The sequence below is a fragment of the Aplysia californica genome, unplaced genomic scaffold, assembly GCF_000002075.1.
Source record: "Aplysia californica isolate F4 #8 unplaced genomic scaffold, AplCal3.0 scaffold01055, whole genome shotgun sequence".
NCBI lineage: Eukaryota > Metazoa > Mollusca > Gastropoda > Aplysiida > Aplysiidae > Aplysia > Aplysia californica.
This window is the reverse complement of record NW_004798325.1, coordinates 91,594-104,402: the sequence shown is the minus strand read 5'-3', so window position 1 is coordinate 104,402 and position 12,809 is coordinate 91,594. Positions and strand designations below refer to the sequence as shown.

At 38.4% G+C, this 12,809-nt stretch overlaps 1 protein-coding gene across 2 annotated transcripts in view; it reads left to right on the top strand.

Annotated features, from left to right (window-relative positions):
- Positions 1–6,281, top strand: part of LOC101850049 (cysteine--tRNA ligase, cytoplasmic) — a 45,816-nt gene extending 39,535 nt beyond the window's left edge. For both annotated transcript variants that reach the window (XM_005111410.3, XM_013089812.2), the window contains 2 exons: positions 929–1,012; positions 5,360–6,281. In XM_005111410.3, the coding sequence (XP_005111467.1) occupies positions 929–1,012; positions 5,360–5,503 (228 nt within the window). In that variant the 3' untranslated portion in view covers positions 5,504–6,281. The remainder of the gene's footprint in view (positions 1–928; positions 1,013–5,359) is intronic.
- The last annotated feature ends 6,528 nt before the right edge of the window (positions 6,282–12,809 follow it).

Below are 12,809 nucleotides of genomic sequence, written 5' to 3'. Positions count from 1 at the left end.
AATTCCTACAGATCTGTGCAATACGAATGAATAATTGGGCCGTTTCATCATACCTCCCTGCTGACTCTCCCCCTTTCTCTCTTTTTTTTCTCTCACAGTAGCTCACTATTGTCAATGCACATCACACAAAGCAGGTTCAATAAGCTAAGACCCGGTCCTGCTAAACCAAGCCACTCTATAAATACGCAGTAAGATGACCACTTTTCTCCTCTACAATAGCTGGCCATCCTAGACCATTGTGACTGTGTTGGGATTTCTTTGATTTTATTATTTTGACAAAGGCCTGATTTCACCATGCCTCAAATATTGTACTGAATATGGTCGCTTTTAAGCACAAGGGGGCTATCCCGCAAAATGCTGTTTTGAGAAAATCGAAGGTAAAGTTTTTGCCCCTTGTTCAGTTTCTTTAAAAGACAAGGAGAATTTTCTCTGTAACCAAACAAATATACACGCCAATGAAACCAAACTTCTATTGGTAGGGCACTGCCCACTTTTGGTGTGGGTCAAGATTTCTGGAAACTCCGGAAATCTAGGTTAGCCCGCTTGTCCTTAAAAGCAACCATATAAAGATAAGGAGAGAGCGAGCTGTTCTTGTATGGAGAGAGAAAGACAGAGAGAATAAACAGGAAACATAGCAAAAGTTTTAGTTTCATAATGATGAATACTGACTCAGGAAAAGGATTTTATAACAATTTGGAAATTTGAGCTTTATGTTTTTGTCTGTGCAAGTTCATATGGTCGACAAGTTAGAAATGGCATTATATTATTATCATTATCTCAAGAGTTAAATGTTTGAGAATGTGTACCCTTTGTAGAAAAAAACTGTTGTGTCAATGGTGAAAGTAAAAGGTACCCGTTTCTGGAACTGTTTTTAACATACACCAAAGAGGTAACTACTAATTGCTTTCGTGTTTCACTTTCGTTGCAGGCTGCGAAAGAAGCTCAAAAGAGAATTCCACCTTCGGAGATGTTTAGGAAGGAGACTGACAAATATTCAGCTTTTGATAAGAAGGTGTCTATCTGTGCTCAATATATGTTCTGTAGATTGGGGACCCCCCCCCCCAAAGGGTATATGACTGATCTATGTGACTCTGACTTTGATTTATCTGTTTCAACGTCTTTCTTTCCTTCCTTTTTCCTTCTTCTTTATTCCCACCGCTGGGACAATTGCCCTTCTTGTTAAAATTCCTGGGGGGGGGGGTAAATAAATGGCCAGAGTGACAGATGAAATGTCTTTGAATTTCCCTGACATTGCTGCTTTTTGTAGGGATTTGCTGTCATAAGTGATTGCACCCATGATGCTTAGGTAATTAGAGGGTTCTGCCAGCAGATCCCACTTGTTTAAAACTTTCCCTTGTTGTTTCAATCTATCTCGTCTTTCTTGCACACCAATTTGTTGTTATGGTGCTTTGTATATAAACAGTGGAGTCCATTTAAACCGAGCACGGTTCACGACGCACTGGCAGTGGAATTTTAGTTGCAGCGGGGAGTTCCCGGCCGAGCGCCTTATCACATCGGGGTTACTGGGTCAGCTCCCTATCGCCGCTTTTTTTGGGCTGACTTAATTTTTGGTACTTTTCAACGCACAGTTTCAGGTTTATCCTTGTATTTATAGTAATTATCATTTTACTCTTTTCCTACCAGGCCAAAATCCACCACTGGCCCAGGGCTTTTCCCTGACCTATTTTTACGCCCCTACCCCACCAAAGGAAAATGTCAAAATATCCAACTATACACACACAAACCATATCTTTTTGCCCATCGAACTGAAGGTTAAAAAATGATCTATCAGTTGGCGATACAATATTGAAGATTTATTTAAATAATATTACTTTGGGGTTTTAAAAAGTGATTATGCAATATTGAAGGTGTCATATGAAATCGACAATTTTCCAGCTTTGAAAGGTCATCTCTAAAAAAAGTACAACAACAGCATCATTCAAACTTCCCAGGTAGGTTGCCTCAAGTAATGCGAAAAAATGCTGAAAGTTATGTACGTGTACCTAATAGAGAAGTGAAAATATGAGACGTATACTGAAGTCAGGAGAGTTCTTTTCTTCTCATTTTTACGTTTAGAAGGGGACAAAAAAAGGGCTGAAATGACTAAAATTCGTCTCTCAGTGCTATATTTTCTTTCGTATCTGCTAACAGGAAGTCTATTCTATTAATTTGAAAATGTGGATGGGCCGAGAATTTCGTGTCTTTTCATTACTGGATTGGAATAGATAGCGAGCCACTCAAGCCAAATTTTGCGGCTCTCGGTCCAGCGAGGGCAGGTCTGTGTTAGGGAAAGTGTTAATGCAACCAAAGCATGCATTTCTGCTCTTGAGACTCAAAAAAGAACTGACATTGTAACTTGTCTGGTTGTTTCGTTAGACCCACTGAAGTCGGCAATGCTAAATTGTAAAAAAAATTTGATAAGTGTGAATGAAAAAAGTCAATATGAAAAAAACTGCATGACAAAAACTGTCAAACTTTTGGAACATGAATGACATAACATTGGTGCAGATACTCAGAAAAGATTATATCTGAGCATATAATAGAAGGCTGTAATTTTGCAACTTTAACGATCTTGCGCACATTTCGCTATGAATTAATTTCGCCAAGTACAACTTTATGTGTCTAATGTAATTGTGAATATTCGCATATTTTCTCAAAAGTTCATAGAATTACCCTGTAGTCTCTCTATGAAGTAATACGAATCGGTTTAAGTGCCGGAATACATCTACAATGCAATACACGAACAGTGTCTGTTGGTGTTACACCCCAGAAATTCTGTACTTTTCTTGAAAAGCTGAATTTAGGTTTTGGAAGTTGACTGAATAAGTCATCTCGTAATTGGGTTCTAAGAATAACTTCTAGCTTTCCAGTGACACTGAATCACCACCAGACTTTTCCAGCTTTTATTTTCGTTTCAATGACCATTTGCAATAACTGACCATATCTAATTTCTTGACATTCATGAGTGTGCGCGCATACTTCCGACACAAAAACTAAGAATGAATGTGTTAGCTGTCATTATTTTTATTCCATACAAGAAGTTTATCTCTACCCATGTATTTACAGTTTTTTGGGGGGTTTTAAATCGCGTAATATATCTTTTTTAGTTGTATGCAGACTGCCACAGACACAGCATGATTCGTGAACAAATGCACAGTGACTTTCTCATGTTTAATGGTAAAACAAGAGCTTATGCTGAGTGTCTTTAGTTAAAAGCCTCTCGGACTCGCAACCGTAAGGTCGTGGGTTCAAATCCCGTCAGGGGCCCGACGTTGTGTCCTTGGGAAAGGCACTTTACTCGAATTTTCCTCACTTCACCCAGGTGGGAATGGGTACCCGGCTATAGACAGCGAAAGATCTTGTCAGTTTGTTAGTGTTTGAACGCTTAATCAGCTGCTTGCACTGTATGCTTCCCGGGAAGCTGAGAATGTTTCAGAGTGTTCTATGGTTTGCTGGGGTATTAATATAGTGTAAAGCGCATAGAGCCTGCTGTTTAGCGGGGATATGCGCTATACAAATGCTATTTATTATTATTATTATTTAAAAATGCACATGTACATCTTTCTTCTCATATAACTTGAATATTACTACTTGCACTGATTTCTAGTCTGTTTAACACAGATTTTCGAGAGGTCTGTCATGCCGTTTTTAAATAGACAATCATTTATTCATAAGTTTGTGACTAAAATAGGACAAATTGAGTACTCTACAAACACCTGTCTAGAAAAAAAACTAAAGAACAGAAATTAACCATTCTAACGCAGAATAAATGTCAAGACATTGAGCTTTTAGTATATCAGTGTTATGGTTTGCTGTGTGGGATGGGAAAGAAGCTATATCGTTTCAAACGTAGACAAAAATGCGAATTTCTTATCCGACACTGGCAAAGTCGCTTCAGGGCTCATTAACCCGGTGACCCCGAGCCGGGGAGCTCTGGCGGGCTGCTGAGTCACACTAAATAAAAGTAACAGAATCGGGGAAAAAGTGACAGCGTGTGTTAATCTGAAAACAGTGGTCAACTAAACCTGCATGTTTGCCGACAATTGCTGAAATCCGACAATCGCGAGCCGGCCGATGTTGTCGCTAGGCCCACTTGTATTTGTCAATGTGCGAAGTGTGAAGTCTGGCCGATTGCCAGCACCCCCTTTTTCTCCGGTCGGCTTTGTCTGCACTTTCGTTTTTGTACCGACGTCGGCGTTTCCGACCTGAGTAGAATACGAATAGAAAAAAAGGACGACGACCTATATTAGCTCTACTTTCAGTTTCGAGCTCAAGCAGCCATTTTGAATTTCATCTGTTGACCGATTGTTCAGATGTGGATTCATTCATTAAGGCCTACTCACTTGTTATACTAGATCTAGGTCTAGATATATATAGATCTTTTTGACCTACATTGAGGATTCATATTCCTATTCTATTATATCAAACCCTATTATAGGGTGTGCTGTAACGTTAATATCGATAAAAGAGCATATTTTTTCATCAGGTGCGTAAACTATTACTAATTAGATAGACTCAGCTGAGTCCATCTGTTCGGATGCGGATTTCGTTCAGGCCTATTCGTATTCACTTGTTCTACTAGATCTAGATCTAGATTTATCTAGATTACAATATGGAGGATTCATATGTTCCAATTCTATTGTGTTATTGTATCAAACCTCATTATAGCAATGTAGGCCATAAAATACTCCTTGACCTTGTTTGTTTTGGGGTGTGGGTTTTTTTTGGGTTTTTTTCATTTTGGACTTCTGCTGGCTATTTACATTTCTGAAGGCGAAGGACCATTGCAGGTTCTTTTTTAGGGGCTGATGCCCTCATCATGTACCTCTACAAGTGCTGTTATTTTATGAAGGAGGACTTCAATACGAGCGCCCTCTAGATCTATGACACAAAGTAGAATAGAGGGCTACTTTTAAGGATACAGGTAGGAGTAGGAGTAGAGTTACGGTTAGGGTTTGGGTTAAGGTTAGGTCTCTTCTTTATTGTGTTTGTTTGGGTGGTATCTCGTTACACGGAAGTTCTTCCTTTTATGACACAACACCCTCAAAAGCTCTTATGGGGGGAATGGATTTGGGGGAGGGGGGTTGTGTGGTGTGCGCAAAATTTTCGGACAATCTGGTCGAGGCTCACATGCAGGTCAAGTAAACTGAAAGGAAATAATGTCTCCAATTGTTTTCTTTCTCTTCTTCTTCTCGATCGCATTTTTTCTTTCTATTTTGAGTGACCTCTCTAAGCCAACAGCAACAAAAAATCTAATGGACCCGCAGATTTCGGTTTAAGCAGACTCCACCGCTTGTCATTTTGTTTAGTAACTCAACACAAATGCAAAAATTCATGGGTGTGTGTGTTTTTCTGTCAGGGCCTCCCCACACATGATGCAGCGGGCCAGGAACTCACCAAGTCAGCCATGAAGAAAGTGCTCAAGCTGTATGAGGCTCAGGAAAAGAAGTACAGAGACTACCTCAAGACTGTGGAAGAGAAGCAAGCTAACGGAGAATCTTGACCTGTGCCAGCCACTAGTCATGCATGTCTTCTCTTGTTTCCAAAGTGCTTTTCATCGCGTTGCAAATCTGGGCTGTTGGCTATGACTCGTTTATTTATATTTTTTTCTCCATGCATCTCTTGTTATCTATTTATTTTATATTTATACGTTGCTTTGCTAGTCTTTTTTAGGTTTTAGAATGGGGCAAATTTGGATTGAGGAAAGGGCAGGGGTTAGAGTGTGATGGAAAAGATTTAGGTATTGAATAGATCATCTTAATACAGTGGTGTCTTCTTCCTGGCCTGATGGAACTTTTGTAGGTCAACAAATTGTTTTTCTCATTGAGTATGAATTGGAGAATCATGTATAATGAAAGCAAATCCAGTCTTTACTTTACCTTTTCTTTTTTAGATATCTTTGATAGTGAGGACAGAATGAGAATGAAATGAGGAGGAAGATCCATGTTTGTCTGGTTCTGAGTCCTGATAACATTTTTCACTTAATGACTGAGTGGAGTGTCAAATGAACGACTTTTACTGGATCTGGACAGGGGGTCTTCACAAATTTCCTGAAACCAGGGGGTAAATCCCAGCCTATATTCATGGCCAGAAAAGCTTCTGAAGACGATGATGGAGACTTCACTTTGCTATTTTTTAAAATTGTGCCTTCTTGAAGGGCATGTCTTTCTCCCATTGTTGAAGTGTTTTTCATCGTGTTGCATTGTGAATCTGGACTACTGGCTGTCTTAGGGTTTTTTTCCTGTATGCTTTTGTTACTTATTTATTTAGATTTTACTGCACTTACAATACAAAAAAAGGTCATTTAAGTGCCGAAGATTGGAGATGTTACAAGAAAGTAACAAACATTTAAAAAATGAGGAGAGATAAGGACGATAGAGGTTTGATAGGAAAGAAGGAGAAACCACACCAGAGCACCCACCATCCACCCACTTTCATATTTATAAACCACTTTGTAGGGTTTTTTTTATAGATGGCGGCATGTTTAGGATGGGGGTGGGGGATTTAAGCATTGTATTGATGGATCATTTATCAGACAGTGGTGTCTTCTCTCATATTTAGTCCAAGTCTGTGGCAAAACTTTTATGTGACAATGAATTGTTGTTCTTGTACAATATGAAATGGTGAATTATGTGAATAAAAGCAAATCCAGTCTATTCTTGGCGTAACCTTACCTCTTTACCTGTGACCTCAGCGAGTCTTTGGAATGTTTTCTTACCTAATATGGTCACTGTTCCATGACACCCTTGTGTTTTTTCCTATATTTTTGTCTTGTCAATAGCAGTCCATGTCTCAGACACGGCCCGTTTGCTGGGACGGATGATGTATCCCTCTGAGCTCAGGGTTGATTCTGGCTGGCAGAGTCGAAGCCCGTCTCCTAAATGTTCTAAACTGTGTTGATGGGAGCATATGTGTCACCCTGGTGGAATCAGGAGCTCGTCAATTTTTGCACTTATGGGATTATTTGTATCATCTTAAAGCCTCTTCATTTGCCTTTCTTTTGGTGAAAGAAATGTCCTTGTATGTTGAATAGAAGTAGAAATATTTGCGATTGAAGGTGGTCAGGGTTGCCTGGTTTCAGAGGTAAAATTAGCGAGAAAATGGCTGCCAAAGTTTGGTTACTTCCATGGCCTGAGAGTCCTTGAAAACTGAACATGTACTTTTTTTGTGCCTTTAATCAATGTTTTTCAGTAAAATCCACACAAAAATGTGTTTTTAAATGGACATAAAAAGTGTTAAGACAAAAAAAAGAAAATAAGAAAAAAAATGGCCATCTGCAAAAAAAGACAATTTCTTTAATTTCATTCTTTTGACGAGCGCCTGATTTCACCACGATGCCTCACATAGGCTACATAATTAAAAAGCCCACATTTAAAAAATAAACAACAAAAGCCTCATGGGAAATATTCAAATGTATGAGGGGACTCAGGCTATTGTCTACTTCAAGAGAGCTAAAGTGTGGTTGAGTGTGCAAGAGGTGGACTCCACCATACAGGAAATTCAACCAATGACGTCGCATCTTTGTTTCTCTCCACTCTTTTCATAGACTTGTATTATATCAAAGACTGTGCACTCCGTTCTGGTTCACCATTGTACGCATGATTTGACTACCTATATTTGGAACCAAATGGAGGGATAGGCGGCTTGACCCCATGATTATAGCGAGACCGGTGTTTTGCCCTTCATTTGCACGCCCATAATGCGCACCAGTGCTGCAATTTTTAAAAGTAGTTGTAGAACGAAAAGTGGTGGCAATGACAGTGATCTGTGTAGAAAATTGCCCAGATTTTATCAATTTAAAAAGTCATACCATTCCATCAGAAAGACACATGATTCAAAAGTATCTCAATCAAAAAGTTTATTTTCGTTGTTTTAAAAAACTATTAGTATTAGTATAAAACACATTTTCATATGAGCCATTTAAAGTATATATACACAAATTAGTACAATCAAAACCTGGTATGCGAATCATTCAAAATAAAAATTGAACATGAGCACTATACACAATATAGATCAATGGAATTAAGGCACTCCGTCCCCCACCAGACCCAAAGAAATAGCCGGAAAAATTCTGACACTTAGTAGACTGGAACCCCAGACTTCTGCCAGTTTGAGTTAGCCAAGTTTGTCAACAAACTGCACCACAGTTAATGTGTTGCCTGTAGTCTCTGCAAAAAAACTGTATGTACTTTCTGCTTTTCTCCCTAACTCTGTGAGCCAGCAGCTAAGAGCTGACTGTCACTACTTCTACTTTCCTTCCCTAGTGTTGGTATGGTTGGGAGCAACCACTTCACCCTGGCTTCACCCACCAGACAAATGTCAAAATCATTCATAGGTCCTGCCTCCGATGTGTTTAAAAATACCTATACCTACAATACATAGGCCTAACTATAACAAGAAGACAGCAAAATCACAAACGCAGTACATTTTTTCATAACCTGCAGGATGAAGAATCTCTTGGGGTGAACAAAACGAATGGAGAAACACTGACCGTGACACAACATGAACAAGTCCAAAGTCGATTATAATATAATATATTAAACCGTGTGTGAGAGAGATATAATGGGGGGGGTATTGTCAAGGGGCACAAAGCACTGTTTTATTGGAATGGAATGAATTCTGGGTAAAGGCACATCTCTAAAGCAAGAGACCATAGATTATATAATTGATGTGATAAAAAAGCAAGCTTTGTACAGACATCAAAAAAGAATGAACAACCATGGTCAGGGTCAAGTTTAGAAACCTACAGAACTGACGCCCGACCACATTTGGCAAAGCAAGAAATATTGAAAGGTTGTAAAGCCTGCACACATTTCCAGACAGCAACAACCAAATTTGGTATTAGTAATATGATTAATAATGGTCTTGCTGACAAATTTCAACTTCATCCATGTGTAATTTTGAATTAAACAACATAAGATTTAACTTATAAGTAAGGGGACACAATCAATGTGAAAAGTGAAGTGTTTTCATTTGCTTGCCACGATAAAATGTTTTCCCGAGCTACGGTAACGAGCTTAATTTTTAAAAATTAGTTTTAATACACATTCGATACGAATTACCTGTACTGACTGAGTTGCTCTGAAATTAAATAACACAAACATGCTGAACAATGGTTCCCATTATAAATTATGGTGGGTTGTGTTGTGGCCAAGCATAGCACAATTAAAGAGAACCTTTTGACTGACTTCGAGAAAGAATTGAGCTAGCCACAATATTGCTTGTGTCTTCATATGGAGCAGACTATCCATGGCGATTTGAAAATAATGACTGTTATCTTTTTTGGTATCCATGCACATCTCCGGAGGAGAAGACTGTACTTTCATCTAACCGTTGTGAATCGGAGAATGGGCAGAAACGGGGAGGAAGATCTGTCAGTGGCATTGAAACCATATCGTCATGATAGGTTGAAAGTGTGTGTGAGTGTGTGTGTGTTGGTGGGGGGGGGGGCGCGATCAAGTCAATGATGGGGCTATCCCCAACCCAGTCATGATTTTCACAGCAATACAAGGCATCTCTTGTTACTGTTTCCTCTACTCATTATTATATTATGAAAACTCATAAATGGTCGCTTTTAAGCACAAGGGGGCTATCCCGAAAAATGCTGTTTTGAGAAAATCGAAGGTAAAGTTTTTGCCCCTTGTTCAGTTTCTTTAAAAGACAAGGAGAGTTTTTTCTATAACCAAACATATATATATATATACACACTAATGAAACCAAACTTCTCCTATTGGTAGGGCAATGCCCACTTTTGGTGTAGGTCAAGATTTCTGGAAACCCCCGAAATTTGGGTTAACCCGTTTGTCCTTAAAAGCGACCAAATACAGTCCCTCATTAGTCATTTCTCAAGAATCTCAGCTGAAGTCTCTTCTGTTTTTAGATTCAATTGATGTATGTCTAAATTTTTAGTTAGAACAAAACGTACTGTTGATGTATTGCTACTTCCATTGTGAAGCGCCCACAGTAGTATGTGCTCTTTAAATCAGGGTTGAGTGCAATATATAAATGTCATACACTATTATTATCTACTCTTCAAACATAGGAAGAAAATGCCATGAAAGAAGCAGCGTAAAGACAACCTTGAGACCATCTTAAGCTCTATTGAACGTCTGCATAGACGAAAAGAGCTATACACATTATTATTATTATTATTATCATCATCATAGTAGACGTGAACTGAAAGATTAGGCATCGCGATATTTGTACAGGCTTCTTTCCACCACAAACAGTACCAAGGAGATTATGGCATTTGAAATGTTACACACCTTGCCAAAGATTTTTACATCATATTGTCATAGTCACACTAAACATTGACTCTGCTGTAACTGTGTTAGGTACCTGGCAGTCAAATTTCCCAAGCCCTGTTATACAAGCTTCGACAGCAAAAGCAGACCAAGGAATAGACAAACCAAACAGAAAACCCAACGGTCTCAGCCCCAGAACGCAATGACGCCTCAGAAGACCAAATCTCTTCGAGATCTAGAGTTGTAGTTGTAGTTGTAGTCACTGCAATAAAAAGGAAACAATGAAACAACTAAAGTATGATGATGAACCTGGAGGATAGCAGAGGATAACATGATCAGTTTTGGATCCAGGAAACATCGCACAATACCACATCCTACAGTCGAACCTGCTCTAAGTCTAATGGCTATTTGTCCAAGATAGTCATCTGTACAAACAACCCCTTCCCACTTTTCTTCTTATATTTTTTCTTACACTATAATGACTGTCTAACTAAGACGTCCACCAATCAACGACAACCTTAACAATGGGTGGCTGTCTTTGACACTTTCATGACTGTATATATACATATTTAAAAAATATATATAGAGTTCCCACTCACCAAGTTCACTGCAAGTGAACTACTCTGCTACTAAGCTATCAGATATCTGGTAGTCAAGGTAAACAACCTTAATTTTTCAGGTTTTCAGTTTAACAGGAAAAAAAAACCCCAAGGAAAACTGCAAATAAAAGTAAAAGACAATTTTCTCATCCCCAGAAGGCGATGACGTCTCAAAAGGCCAAATCTGATCTCCATCTGTTACATTTACTGGAATGTAAAGGAAGCAAAACAAAACTAGACTATGAACCTGGAGGATGGCAGAGGAAAACACAATCAGTTTTGGTCCCAGATTACATCCTGTCTGTCTCCTCCAGCCCCTTTACATTAGGCAAGAGGTAGCCCAGAAAAGTGTTCCTGTATATATGAAAAAAGAACATCCACTGCCTTTTCTTAAAATATCTCTTCTTAGACATCTGCCAGATGTCTGTATCCAAGAAGCGCTTTTGCAGGGAAGTGTGGAGATGGGGGATGGGGGGTGGGGGTGTGTGGGGATGGGGGGTGGGGGGTGGGGGTGTGCCCATAATAGGTCTTACTTCTTTATGTTAATGTGTTGAAATGCCTCTCTTCATTCAAACAAAAGATATACTTTTCTGACTGAAAGACCCAGAGTAGACTCTCCAGTACCAAATTATGGAGCACATAAAACATAACAGAACGTGGAGGATCAACTGGCTAGCAAAAGCAACTTAAAAAATGTTTGACAAGTAGACACATTCAAATCAGATACCAGGTATGGCGATGAATATAACATGTAGCCCACCTAAGAAAGTAGTTCTATGCAATATCAAAGAGATTATGGCATTTGAAATCTGCTGTTAATATCCTGCCTAAGATTTTTACATTATTTTGTCACACAACGGAGATAGAGTCCATGTGAAAAGTACCAAAGGTGGAAACTGAAGGGCAAACTGTAATCACAAACATAACTTGATAAATATCACTTACGACAGAAGGATTCTTCAAATTATTGTCAACAGTAGAGATACTAAACACCATCAGCATGTTCAGAGGACCAGTCACCCTAAGGCCAACTACACTGCAGTGATTTTTTTTTCTACTGTAGGCACTTAGACGCACCCATCAACATAATTTAGATAGATAATTTATGAGGTGGGCTTTGACTCTGGCTTTCTGGGCCAGCCCAGGCTGAGAATGATACAACATCCCAGCAGAAAGACCAAACCACTAGATTAAAATCTTCCCAATTTGGGAATCGAACGAAGTTGAATAAAGTTTGTTCACTTAAGTTCTATCATTTGTAGTAAATTCCAATCAAAAAGAAAATGTAGAGGGAGAGACAAATATATTTCATGGTAAAGAACTGCATAATAATAATGTATAGATCTGTGTACAAATTTTGAATGTAAAAAACACATTATACATGAATACATTTATGCAACATATCAAATTTAAAAAAAAAAACACATGAAAAAAAGACTTACAAAACAGATTTATATTTCAATTCTGAAAGTATCATAAACAACTTTCAAGAGGAAAATGTAAACAGGGTAAAAGTTGTGTTGAAAACTTAACGGTAAAATAAGAAAGTTACGTCTTTAAAAATCATAAATCTTCACAAATGAAGATAAGCACAACTACTAGAAATCTCTTGGATGTTCAATTATGCAAGCGAGGATTTCAATGTAGTGTAACAAAATGTCATTTAAAAAACAAGGTTTCCTATGCCAACCAACCTAAAACTAATTATATAAGTTTCAATTTGAAAAAAATTGATATTTTGACTTTGCAAAGAGATTAAATGCATTTTAACATCTCTAATTCTAATATATGTGGGATATCTACATATTATTATGTCAGCATCTAGGCGAGATGTAGTTCCACTGAAGGCCACTATTACATATTCACATATTCATCTACCCTCTGTGAATAAAATTCACAATTTTTTAAATACCCCAGGTCATAACTTACTGGAAACCTAAAGTCTAGCACAGGTGTGTGTGTGTGT